Raw genomic sequence first — 14,326 nt, forward strand, 5'->3', positions numbered from 1 at the left:
TACGATTTTTCATCAAATAAGCCTTTCTCATCAAATTTCCTACAAAAGTAATGAGAAAAGTCAACAATAACTATACTTAAAGTAATTTAGAACAAAATAACATAAAATTAACTAAAAATAACTTAAATTAAATTAATCAACATGTGATCAAACTTAACTAGGAAAAGCACCTAAAATAATAAAATCTGAACCTAAAATCTCAAAGACTTAGTTACTTAAGTCTCCAAAATATATCAAATTAACTCTATATAATAGAGTTATCAATCCCTAATCGTTACAATGTGATAGGAGTTAAAAATTTATATCTATCATTCTAATTAAATTGAAATTTAGTATAAAAATATTATATATTTTATTTAATGCAAGAGTCAATTTATTTCAACTTGGTGCTTGAATTATTTTGGATCCAGATTGATTCAGGTTCATGTTGTGTTATTCTAAATCCGGGTTCTTGATTCGAGTCTGGATTGTTAACTTTTAGTGACAAATCAACTTGGATAGAATTTTGTGTTTGGATTATTTTGGATCCAAATTGATTCATGTTCGAATTGTGTTGTTCTAAATGTTAGGTTCTCGATTCAAGTTTGTGTTATTAACCTTTAAGTGACAAATCAACTTGGATAAAATTAAGCTTAGACTATTTTCTCAAGTTCATATCCGCTTCACTGGTTCTCCAACCCTAACGCACTTTTAACTATTTTTTTTTTTTTAATTTTCCACTTCCTTTCCGCCATATTTGTTTGTGTTCCAAAATTTTATGTTTTCATTTTCTTATTCTTTCACTATTTATCATTTTCATCATGTTCCGTACATTCTGAGTTTCTTTTTCCCAGTTGTCTCCTTTCTCCCTTTCCTCTTTAACTACATACAAAGAATATTGCTGAAATCAACGTGTCTGGAGTGTCATTGTCGTATTTGACATGAATGCCATTTGAATAAGCTAATGTCAGAACCCCCTCCATTAGAAGCTTGTGTCATTCGTGTCTTTCTCCCAAAACAGAGATAGGTATAAACGTAAGCCAAAGGTACTCCATGCGATTTACGCATTCCTACCTTTATTAATTGTGTGAAAGCTATTGCTCATTATAATTTACAAATTCATCGCTAACTCTTAAAGAGAGAACTTGGTTTCAACAGCAAGATACAATAAACCCCTCAAATTTTCAACATAACAAACATTTAGACTACCAACTTTCCTATATAGAACCTGCAAACTACAAGAAAATCTACCGAGTTTTAACTTTGTAAAAGGTCATCTGGCATTAGGAATTTTTTGGTGCAAGAACATGCAATAGTTCTGTACATCCTCCTGTCTCATTTTTAAACCCTGTCCTAAATATTTTCTCTGGATGCATGACATCGACTGATGACTTGCTGAAAGTAGGATCTACATATGCATGTTACACACTTTGCAGCAGACGTAGAGGCATTAATTACCATACAATCCAACTGGACTTCCATCTCAATTTTAGTAGCTGAATATAATCATTATCAACTTGATAGTTGCATCCCAGGCAATAGCTGAAAATTCTACGAATTGACAGCATGTACAGGACTGCTGAAAGTTGAAACATTTTGCACCCTCACATGAGTAGAGACAACAGACTACATTGTGACTCACTTAGATCACCAGGCTGAACTGAGCAAAGCAAAAGATGAAATTTGTCCCATTTAAGTCACAATCTTAATCAGCATCACCAAGGCCATCACTCCCATCCCCTTTTTTGGATAAAGGTGTCCAATACGAGCTCGATTTCTTCGTTTGTGAAGCTATTTCAGCATTCTTCCGCAATACAGCTCCTGGTGAAGGATATGGACGCTGTTGAAACAGAGGACCCTGAAGTTTACAGAAACATGAGAAATTTCACAAGATAGTTCGGGCAACGAACTTCAAAAAAAATTTTCTATAGTAGAGCAATATGTATAACTAGGTTCATAAATATGTAAGAACCTAATACATATCTCCAATAAATTTAAAAAATAAAGAGATTCAACGAAAAATGTAGCACCGTGGCAGTGGTGTCAGCAGCTCGTGGCTGTACTCCTTTCAGCCCAACAATCCTGCAGGGCCAGTGTCAGATGATATTAGTAGACTTTAAAGGGTGCCTCTTTGGACTCTGCATACCTATTATTCAACATGATGGCATGACAGCAGAAAAATTGTTAATAGTAAGTAACATACCAGCCACCACGGGGAGCATCTGAATAAGAGCTCGGATCCATGGGATCCAACTCATCATCATCGTTGTATGCATGCTTCCTTTTATCTTTCCTGTTTCCTTTTCCCGGAAGAGATTTCCCATTGGATCTGAAAATTTGAGCAGTTATGTTAGTGCAGCTACACCAATGTGTATGTGTGGCTTGTGGTTGAGACAAAACACGTTAGTGAGGATGCAATTTTCGACATATGTAGATAACACCATCTCGACATATTATAATAATAATAATAATAATAACAAAACTATTTTCCTACCAACTATAGATGTCAGTTATATTTCCAACTTTACACCTCATGTATACCACTATTGTTCTAGCTAAATAGTTGATAAGCATATTCTTAGAGGGCATTTAAGCAAGGATTCATTTGGTAGAGTTAGAAGATTTGTCCATGGGCTTAAAAAGAGGATTAGAAGTGAATTAGAGTTATCTATGCTAGCTTCTTTAAATGATGACTTTTAATGTGCCTTAGTTGTTGAGAGGTATCAGAGAGTTCCCTTCTAGCAGAAGACTTCTTTCTAGTTAGGAGCATTTATCAGCCTAAAAGTACTCCCTAGTTTATGGCTATTTGCCCAGAAGTTCTAGAAAGTAACACTGCTTGGAAGGACTCATGACTCACGAGATACCACTAACGCTAGCAATTTTATTAGTCCTTGTACATATAGTGTTTCTACAAACTAAATGCTTTTGATGTAATGGTAAGTGTCACATTACCTCTCGATGTCAATAGCAAGCAGTAGCTTATAGCTAGAACTTGAGGAACCCTTCAATACAGAGGTTCAAATAGTGAAACTTTTGAGTATCCTAAGGAGGCCAACTTAGGTCAGAGTTGCAGTGATCCTCACATAAATTTTATGGTCAGGGATAAAGAGGATGGCCTAAGAGTTAACTATCATCATCCTAATGTTGGCTCCATATCATTTTTTATGATAGAAAAAGATTCTCATCTGGTCTAACACGTGTGTTTAAAATGTACAGAAAAAATTCCCTCATTAGTAAACTTGGCCTTGGAAAAGATTAGCCCTTATATTAAAGATCAAAGGCTATGTCAAAATGCTTAATCGATTAATCAATGAAGTTAGTTGATTGCTAAGACAAGAACTTGAGTAATCATAGAAAGAAGAGAAACCAGCTCGGATATGAAGTTGGTTGACAATGAATTCTAGATATGCAACTAATCGAATATAGTGTAGATTGAAGATGTAAAAGCTCATGATAATAGTCCAAGGTAGTAAGGTTAAGTAATCAAAATGGACTGAGTTGAGATAATTAAAGGCGTACTTCAGTCAACTAGAGTTGCAAGCCCAAGCAACCAAATTCAACCAGCATCTTTTCAATATTTGACTGACTCACTGACAAATGTCAAGAGTAATCCTTTTTTTTACAATATCCAAAGGCATAATCAAGCTAACCGTGTAACGGAATTGAGCTGATGACCATAAACATAACGTTGACTGGTGGAGGATTTTTAGGAATAATTTTTATATTTTGTATCAGTCTCTAATTATTAGGGCTTAATATTGTGCTTTTTATATTTGTGATAACTTCCTATTTTAGGGTTAACATATATATATATATATATATAGGCAACTGTAAATAATAATTTCATGACAGAATAAAAACTTTCTCTTGGTTTTTTCCTCTCAACATGGTATCAAAGCTTCTGCCAACTCAAGGAGTTATATTTTTATCGCTTGGCAGTAGGGGAATCTTATCTGCTACCCTTGGCAGCCGCTACAAGCCTTGCTTGACTGGGTATTTAACAAGGAGTTTGTGTGTTTTTTCCTGTGGTATTTCAAAGCATGGCTGATGGGAAGGAAACGGCTGCTGAAAATAAGGTTGGTTTGATCAATTAGAATCCCTCATTACAAATCAGTTCCGTAAAGCTAGATCGAACTAATCATCTTGTGTGGTCAAATCTTGCCTATATTTCATCCAATCTAGAGGTCTAAAAGGATATGTTACTGGAGATAAACAAAAAACAGAAGTCACCAGACCCACCTACAACCAATGGAAATCTATAAACTCTCTTGTAATGTTATGGCTCATTATTTCCATGCAGCCTCAAATTGCCTAAGGTTATTTGTTACTATATACTACATCTAAGATTTGGAATGTAGCATCTCAAACCTATTGTCAAGTGGGCAATGATGCATAGATTTATGAATTTTGGAATAAGGTACATGAGACGAAACGAGGTGAGACGACTATTGCTCAATATTTTGCTGAATTGACTGGTTTATGGCAGGAACTCGACTATTACCAACATTTCCAAGCAATATGTTCTGAAGATGCAGCAAAATTCCATAAATTAGTGGAAAAGGAGCACATATATAATTTTCTTGCTGGTTTAAATGTGGAATATGATCAAATACAAGTTCAAGTACTTGGTAAGGACCCTTTGCCTTCTTTAAGGCAAACCTATTCATACGTGCAGCAAGAAGAGAGTCCAAGAAGTGCCATGACACACACAGCTTCAATAGACAAGACAAGGTTAATTGCCATTTTCTTTTGTGAGTAGTTGAAAGTCAATAACTAGGGCTCATCGAACAAGGATCATTTACATTGTAATTGTTGTGGGAAGCCAAGGCATACTAAGGACGCTTGTTAGAAGTTGAATGGTCAACCAACTAGGGGTTGTGGAGTTAATCAGATGGGCTCAACAAGACCACAAGCAAACCAATCCAAAATAGTAGAAATACCTAGAGAGACGACTAATACTAGGTGTCTTTCCAATGAAGAAATACAAACCCTAAGGAATCTTTAGTCTTAGCTTGATTCTCAATCAAGCACGATAGCTTCCTCCAATTTTGTCAATCTTGATCCATGGGTTATATATTCTAGAGCAAACAAGCATATGACAGGCTCTTCCAATAAATTCTCAATTTATTCTCCGTGTTTAGACAATGATAAAGCCCATATAACGGATGGATCTTTAGCCTCTATATCCGGAATAGGTTCTGTTAAATGTACTCCCACCATTAATCTTTCTTCAGTCCTTCATGTTCCTAGTTTTCTTATAAACCTTTTATTTGTTAGTTCAATTACAAAAGCACTTGATTGCAAAATTGAATTCTTTCCTACTCATTGTATTTTTCAAGACCTGAAAATAGGGATAACAATTGGTTTTGGTAGACTACAAGATGGCTTGCATCTACTAGAGGAAGGTTGCAATACCTTGATTTTGGTATAACCCAAGCCCTATGAGGAGAATATATGAATGTTAACCAAGAAATAATCCAATGGCATAGACAATTAGAACACCCACTTTTTCAGTTTTAGAAAGATTATATCCTAGTTTGTTTAAACAATACAAGTTAGATTTATTATTTTGAGATACTAGTGAATTTGCTAAATAACCAGACATTCTTATCCTTCAATTAATAATAAGAGTTCAATTCCTTTTATGATAATTCATTCTGATGTATGAGTACCTAGTCGAACAGTTTCTCTATCTGGCTACAAATGGTTTGTTACCTTTATCTATTGTTGTACTAGATTAACTTGGGTTTATTTGATGAAAGCAAAGAATGAGCTTTTTTCTTGTTTTCAACTATTTCACAAAATGATTTGTAAACAATTTGATGCCAAGGTTAACATTATGAGAATCGACAATGGTAGTGCATATCTAGAATCCAATGGGATATTACACCAAACACTAGTGCACAAAATGGAGTGTCAGAAAGGAAGAATAGGCATTTATTAAAAGTGGCTTGATCTCTCATGTTTATTATGAATGTTCAAAAGGTTTAATAGGGAGATGCAATACTTTCAATCGCATACTTTATTAACAGAATACCCTTAAAAACTCTTAATTTTAAGAGTCCTTTAGAAGCTCTACAAGGTAGTAATTCATATATTGTTCCTCCAAAAATTTTTGGATGCGTGTGTTTTGTTCACAAGAGGAATGTAGGCAAGTTAGAACCTAAGGCCCTTATATGTGTATTTGTTGGCAACTCTACAACTCAAAAGGATATAAGTGTTATCATCCACCCTCAAGAAAGTGCTTTGTGAGTATGGATGTTACCTTTAGGGAGTGAGCCTTACTTTTATACACCTTAATCACCTTTTTAGGGAGAGAATAAGGAGGAGAAGGTGGAAGTGATAGCACCTACTCCTAGTAAAAATCCTAGTGATGATAAGGAACAACCTAAAATTGGGCGATTGGATAGGCTAGATTTGAAAACCCATACACGACGAGACAAGACAGATAAAGCCATCGGGCCTGTATTACCTAGTCAAGAGCCACTATGAGTTCAGTCCCTAAAAATACATGCAGTGAGTCTCCTTTAACTTTTGATTGTCATATTCTAATTCCATTGCTAATGATCTTGATGTTCCTATTGCCATCAGAAAAGGAGTCAAAGTTTGTTCTAAGTATCCTATTTCTAACTTTGTTTTCGATGATTCTTTGTCTCTGTCCTATAGAGCCTTCGTATTGTCTGTTTTTTCTGTTACTATTCCACAGGGTTGGCAAGAAGCATATCATGATCCAAAATGGAAAGCAGCAATGGTTGAAGAGATGAAGGCTTTGGCAAAAAATGAAACTTGGGAACTTGTAACTTCTCGATTGGGAAAGAAGCCTATTGGATGCAAATGGGTGTTTACAATGAAACATAAGGCAAATGGTTCAGTCGAAAGGTACAAAGTTAGACTGGTGGCAAAGGGCTTCACCCAAACCTATGGAGTGGAGTATCAAGAGACTTTTGCTCCGATTGCAAAAATAAATACTATTAGAATCATGTTATCATGTGCAATTAACCTCGATTGGGACCTACAACAATTTGATGTCAAGAATGCCTTCCAACATGGAGACTTGGAGGAAAAGGTGTATATAGAAATTCCTCTAGGATTTGATGATGAGAAGAAGAAAGGGAGGGTTTGTAGATTTAAAAAGGCATTATATGGTTTGTAGCAGTCACCCAAGGCATGATTCGATAGGTTTACTAAGGCCATGATCTCATTTGGATATCATCACAGCAATGTTGATCATACCTTGTTTATTAAACACTGTAATGGTAAGATCACATTACTTATTGTTTATGTTGATATAGTGGTGACTATGGATGATAAGGGGATTGCCCGACTCAGAAAACTTTTAGCTCAAGAGTTTGAGATTAAGGATTTGGGTAAGTTGCAATATTTCCTTGGAATAGAGGTTGCCAAATTAGATAAGGGAATAATTCTCAAAGGAAATGTATTTTGGATCTCCTTGGAGAAATAGGTATGATGGGATGTAAACCTACAGACTTTCCGATTGAAGCTAATCACAAATTACAAGCAAGAGTTGCTGAGTCAGTTGATTTAGGCCGATATCAGAGGTTGGCCGGGAGATTGGTTTATCTCTCACACATCAAACTAGACATAGGCTATGCCGTAAGTTTAAGTCAATATATGCATGACCTTGGGATTCTCATCTAGAGGTTGTTTTCTGCATTTTAAGACACTTGGAAATCTGCACCTAGAAAAAGACTGCTCTTCTCTAAGTAAGGTCACCTAAAAGTAAAAACTTTTACAGATGCAGATTGAGTTGGATCTCTTGATGATCTAGTTATTGCACATTTGTAGGTGGAAATTTAGTTACTTGAGGAGCAAAAAACTGAATGTGGTAGCTCGGTCAAGTGCAGAAGCAAAATATAAAGCTATGGCACAGGGTGTTTGTGAATTACTATGGCTACAGAAAGTAATGGAAGAATTGCAATTGTCAGAAGGGAAATGCCTATCCTTGTTCTGTGATAACAAGGTTGCTATAAGTATAGCTCAGAATTTTGTTCAACATGATTGAACAAGACATATAAAGATTGATCGACAATTCATAAAAGAAAAAATAAAAAATGATTTTTTTAATGTTTCTTATGTGACCTCAAAAAAACAATTAGCAGATGTGTTTACTAAGGGATTTAATAGTAGGAAATTTCATACTTTAGTTTGCAAGTTGGACGTGTAACATCTATAGACCAACTTGAGGGGGAGTGTTGACTAGTGGAGGATTTTTAAGAACAATTATTATATTTTGTATTAATGTCTGATTATTAGGGCCTAATGTTGTGCTTTATATATTTGTAACAACTTTTTATTTTAGGGTTGTTTTAGGGTTAACATATATATATATATATATATATATATATATATTAATTGTAAATAATAATTTCATGATAGAGAATAAAAAACTCTCGATTTTTTCACTCAACACATAACAAGCTATATGACTCAATTGAGTTAACTACAATTGACTACTGAGTCTCTTAAGCGAACGATGAGAAAAACTAAAAGTTAACTTCAATCAACTAGTGAGTCTCTTTAAGCGATCAACGAGAAAAATCAAGTCCAAAATTAAAGTTCAAAGTTTCCACTGAATGATCGAATAATGGGAGACTTCAAATAACTAATCAAGGCTGTCAAAAACCCTGCAAATCACATGTAATGGAAACTTACAGCAACTTTAACAGCTCCAATAGGTAGATTCTATCCAACGACTAAAAAATTCAAAATCTGCTATAAAAGGACGACGCAACAGACTTCAAACCATCTATAGAGAAAGAGAGAGAGAGAGAGAGAATGAATTGAGGGAACTTGGGCTACAAGGGGTGAAGAACTTTTCTCTAGTTCTTTACTCTTTAGGCTTAATTCCTATCTATAAAAAAAAATAAAAAAAGAAGAAGATAAAGAAGTTAGAAAAGTGCTACAAAGAAGTGTAAAAGCTATAAGCTTATCTTGTAAGAGTGTAAGTTTCACTCTTTTCCTTGACAAAAGAATTGTAAAGGTAACACTTGTTGGATTTGTAAGTAAGGGTATTCAGCTTGGGATAGCTCACTTTAGAAAAGCTAGGTGGAAGCCATTAATCTCACTGGTTTAGTGAAGTTGGATTTTAAAATCCTTGACAAGGGATGTCAAGATAGTGGACATATGTCATTGAAGGACCAAACCACTATAAGAAGCTTTGCATTGTCCATAACCCTTAACCTTTCCTTACTTGATCACTATTTCCTTTGCTCATGTACCTGCAATAATTATTCATTCATGCTTTTTTAGCAATACCCTTGGGACCAACAAGTAGAATTAGAACCAATCTCGTGTTTGAAGCTCTAACAATCTCAAGAGTGATCCAAGATGGCAGCGACAAATACACATATAGTTGAAGAACAATCCACTGTTAGGCCTGCTATGTTTGATGGAACAAACCATCGATATTGGCGTAAAAAGATGTCCACTATGTACAAGCCTGTGACTACAAAATATGGGAAGTGTTTACTCTAGGACCATATATTCCTATAAAGAGATCTATCACAACTGGTGAGAATATTGCCAAGAAAAGAACTAAGTGGTCTAAAGTAGGGACGGGAATTGCGCAAATAAACTTCAAGGTTATCAATACTCTTCACTAAGCTCTCAATCCAACTTAGTTCAACAAAATATCTACCTGCTCCATGGCAAAGGAAATTTGGGAAAGTTGAAGATCGCACATGAAGGCACTACTCAATTTAAAATGTCCAAGATCACAATCCTGTTGAACCAGCACGAGGTATTTAAAATGCTACTTGGTAAGTCAACCACCTCGTTGGTTGATAGATACACAACCATCACCAACCAGCTCAAGTAACTAGGAAAAGCATTCCAAAACACAAGTTGATAAAAAGGTTGCTAAGATGCCTACCTAAGGCTTGGAAACCAAAGGTTAAGAGAAGCAAAGAACTTGAACAAAATATCTCTTGATGAAATCTATGGCACATTTCTAACCTATGAGTAAGAAATTCAGCAAGAGAGGTCTGGCACTAAAGTTAGAGCTCTTGAAAGAGAGCTTGACAATGTATCATCTAAAGAAGATGATGAGCAGGCAATGAGGTACAAGAGGTAGCTAAGCCAAGAAAATCAAAGAAAGATGAGAAGAAATATCAGAAGAGATCAAGGATCATCTTGGAGGGATAAATACAGGAATGAAGTTTCAAAGAGCAGTCAATCTGCTTGCTATTAATGCTAGAAAGCTGGACACAATAAAATAGATTGTCTTCTGAACAAGAAAGCCAACCCCAAGAAGGAAAAGAAGAAAAAGCTATGATGGCAACAAGGTCAGATAATGATTCATCCACCTTGGATGATGATGAAACAAAAGTGGAACTAAAGGCCAACCTCTGATTGATAGCCAAAGAAGCTAATATTGAGGTAATCTCAGAAATTCCCAATGCTTCATTTGATGAATTGCAACATAATATGATGCTTATATGAAGAATTTGAGAACTTAAGCTTAACATGTATTGCTTTTCAAATGAAAGTTTTATCTTCAACTTCTGAATTAGAAAAAACTCAAAACTATTAGAATGATGTGATAAATTGTAAAGATGCTCCTCCAGCTTAAATGGAACTATTAAAATATGATTTTGGAATTCTAAAATTGGAGCTAAAAGCTTTAAGCCTTACAAGAGGCACTTGATGAAAATTCGCCTCTCAAACTTTAATTTCGAAGGAAGTTCAAAGCAGAACTTGAATGAGCACTCAAAACCAAAGCAACTTTTTTTGGGGGGAATGGCTTAAGTTCTTCTAGATTTTCTCCATATAGATTTATTTAGGAGGAATGGACATCTCTCTTATTGCTATCATGAGGACCGTAACCATCCTAGAACTAAGCTAGTTTAGGTCCAAAAGAATCTTATATGCTAACAAACCCCCAAGAACCCATCAAAGTATGGGTACCTAAAAATGCAAAATGAAAAGCTGCTTTTGTAGGTTGAGCTGAAGCTGAAAAGGAGTTTCTTGAGAGCTCAGCCAGGAGAGAAAAGCCTTGAGGGATTGTGCCAAAATTGATCACAGCATTAAACAAGATGAATGTCTGCATAAAGTCGTTGAATTGGGAAATGGCAAAGATGCAACTATTGGTGATAACTCTTAAAGGTTTAAACAAAGTGGTACCCTTCTCCAACTCTCTTTTCAGATTATTTTGAATGTTTGAATTCTATTTATATGAAACAAATTTTAAACTATCGATCTACTTATTGACACTGTTGAAAACATTAATGTTGAATTGCTAAAGCAAAATTCTTTTAAGATATCTGATTAACTCAGAAGATTCCAAAGCTTTTAGCAAGGAAACTTTATAGAATACCTATAAAGATTGTTTTTGATGAGGCTGATATTGCATGGATAAAAGTGATTTGTGTGGTGATAACGCAAGTGTCACTACAGCAACATTAGAATTTCAAAATTTATATGATCAAGAAGGAAGAAATATACAATGTTGTTGGAAGCAAAGCCAATAAAGTTTGAAACATATGTTGATTTGCAAAGAACAGCATGACTAAATGTCTCCACAGAACTGACAAAGGAAAAGACAAATCAATGGAGATTACATAAAGGTATGGCAAATTGACCACTACACTCGTTTTACAGTAAAGTTGCACTCACTATGCGATTAATAGAATGCTTAGAATTCATTTCCTGATTATTTGTGATATAAATTCATAATTTTATGCTGAAAGTTTATGCATAACCATAAGTTTTTAATTGACTAAGAAAACATCATTAAGTGGCCAATGGACGACAACTCTGCTAAATGTTGTTTGAGTCATCTCATAAGGTTACTTGAATAATGGAAACATTATGATCTATAATGATGAGATGACTGCGTAAAGTTATAGTCAACTAATTGATCAATTGCTATAAACAGTAATCAGTTGTTGTCATTGAAATCCCTAGGTCAAAGAGGAAATCCTTTTTGTACCCTTCACGCCAAACTTAAATCAACCCAACTAACACCAAAATTTATCAAGCTAAACTATCACTTATTCGATTGATCATCTCCAAATCAATCTAAAACAACTTTTCCCTTGAAACTTTCAAAATTTCTTTAAACCCTATCTCAAGAATTGCAAGACCAAAAAGATCAAAATGTACTCTGAAAGAAAGATAAAACGAAAAGAAAAGCTAGAATCTTAAGGAGACTCTCACAAAGAAAAGCAAGTTTGAGGAAAGGATCAACCAAAGAAGTAGTAATTTTTCAGTTCAAGAATTTAAAAGAAATGGTACATTACTCTGACAGCTCACAAGATTATTTGTTGTAAATTTATAATCTGAGAAGAACTTGAATCCAACAATTTGGGCTTGAGAATCAAAACTCTACTTGAGAATATGACTTAGGTAGGACTACCAAACCTAAAAGAAAGTAGGTGTAGTCAATCTCTCGTTCAAGAATTTTACTCAAGAGTTGCTAAAAAAAGTTCTGAAATTACTGGTGATGTGATATGGGAAAAGGAAAATTTGGATGTGTTTGTAGGAAGAAAAGAGCTAATAATCAGTCCAATGAGGCTTCAACAAGTTCTCAACTTCAAACAGGAAAAAGGAGAATTCAAAGTTGTAGATGATTTTGATGAAAATGAAGCTTGGAATAATTTTATTAACCTTGACGAAACCTTCTCCAAGAATAGCACATGCATGAAACTCGGTCTCCAGAGATCAGATTTCTACCTCACTTTATAGGCATCTAAGGCAGATGGAAAAGCCTCTCGAAAGTGACAAGAGAAGACCTTTGGTTGCTCACCAAAGCTCTAGAAGGTGAAAAGGTAAACTTACATATGCACAAGATCTCCAGGATGAAGAAGTCATCCCTTCCTTCTAGAAAATCATAACCTTTGCCAACTATTGAAATTGATTATGATAATTCTGTTTATAGGTCCATTTGGAAAGAGTCCATTTGAGTATATCCATGCCATTAAACCTGTACACCTATTGACCTTTTTCCTTTTCCAAAAATGTTTTGCACCTCTGAACCTACCAAATTTTTTGTCCAATATACTTGCAGTTAGAGGAAAGATTGCAATGAATCATATGAACTTGCTACTAATAATCATTGGGCAATTAATTTTAGAATTAGTGATCATGTGATGGTATGTGTTCATTTTGAATGTTAAGACTTCTTAGAAATTACATGCTCATGCCAGGTGCCTCTATCCTATCATTGATAACTTGACCCTAAAGCTTATTTACTTGATTTATCCTACCATTTGAATAATAATCTTATTTCAGTGAGGAAGACCTGTTACCTTATAAAGGTAATTGGAGCCTCTTTATTTCTTTCAAATAATTTGCAATGACCTCTATTTCTCACATGCTAGAATTTTCATCCCGTAAGGATGAGGCTGCTGTTGTTCTAGTTCTAGATTATGAAACTATTGTTTGTAGTAATGGGGGATTACCTTGATATGTTGCTAAGGAGAGGTTGACCAACCATGGATGTTTCTTAGATTATTGCTGATGAGTTTCAAAATTTGTACCTCAGAGAGCTGTTTGAGTTGTACTTGCAATTTAACTCTTTGGAATTAGCTTTGTCCAAAAGGAAAGAATGATGAAGGGTCATTATCTACATTTTTGAGAAATAATTATTTTAGACAAAGTTTAGAAAATAGGGTTTTGTTTTTTTGCTAATTAAATAGGGTTTAGTTATTTAAGCTTATTTCATTAGAACTTTATTATGTTGGCTACTTAATGTGAGCTTGATGTAAAGTTTCTTAAACTTACATAAATATGTTACTTTAAGACTTTTAAGGGCACCTTCAGACAATTGAGATATTCAAATTTGAGTCATCACATACTGAGACTAGAGGATTTTGTAGTTTTGACAATTGAAAATTCCATACTCATTAAATCTTATTTTGAAATTATTGGGTGGTATATCAACAGGTCTTAACAAAATGCTAAAACTGCAAGGAGAGAATTAGGACAATTGAATTTACAAAGATTTATTTTCCCGAACCTGAACTATACGTGAATTCTCAAGAGAAATAAAACGGGACTTTTAATCACATTGCTAGATGACCTTGAATCATGCAGTAACCTCAGAAATAAGCAAATTAGAGTTAGTTCAATTACAAAGAGATCCAAAGTGAGAGGCTGTACCGTTGCTTCGGAGCCTTATTCTCATAACGGTCTTTGGTATTTGCAGACTGCTGCTGATCTGTAATAGTTGACAAATACTGGCTCTGTGGCAGATTGAGAACTCTGCATTTCATAGAAGTTTTCAGTATTATCAGCTTCAACTTGCTTTCTTAAATGCAGAAAAATGACAAATACGTAAAAAAATGTATGCATTTATACATGTACATATACATATATATAGTATATA

The 14,326-nt window shown here is 34.6% G+C and overlaps 1 protein-coding gene across 2 annotated transcripts in view; it reads right to left on the reverse strand.

Annotated features, from left to right (window-relative positions):
* LOC18598619 (polyglutamine-binding protein 1) overlaps positions 1,318–14,326 on the reverse strand; it is a 24,472-nt gene continuing 11,463 nt past the window's right edge. For both annotated transcript variants that reach the window (XM_007028208.2, XM_018122321.1), the window contains 4 exons: positions 14,101–14,202; positions 2,183–2,308; positions 2,010–2,061; positions 1,318–1,837 (listed from right to left, as the gene is read on the reverse strand). In XM_007028208.2, the coding sequence (XP_007028270.2) occupies positions 1,685–1,837; positions 2,010–2,061; positions 2,183–2,308; positions 14,101–14,202 (433 nt within the window). In that variant the 3' untranslated portion in view covers positions 1,318–1,684. The remainder of the gene's footprint in view (positions 1,838–2,009; positions 2,062–2,182; positions 2,309–14,100; positions 14,203–14,326) is intronic.

Source organism: Theobroma cacao, chromosome 5, assembly GCF_000208745.1.
Source record: "Theobroma cacao cultivar B97-61/B2 chromosome 5, Criollo_cocoa_genome_V2, whole genome shotgun sequence".
NCBI classification, from domain to species: domain Eukaryota; kingdom Viridiplantae; phylum Streptophyta; class Magnoliopsida; order Malvales; family Malvaceae; genus Theobroma; species Theobroma cacao.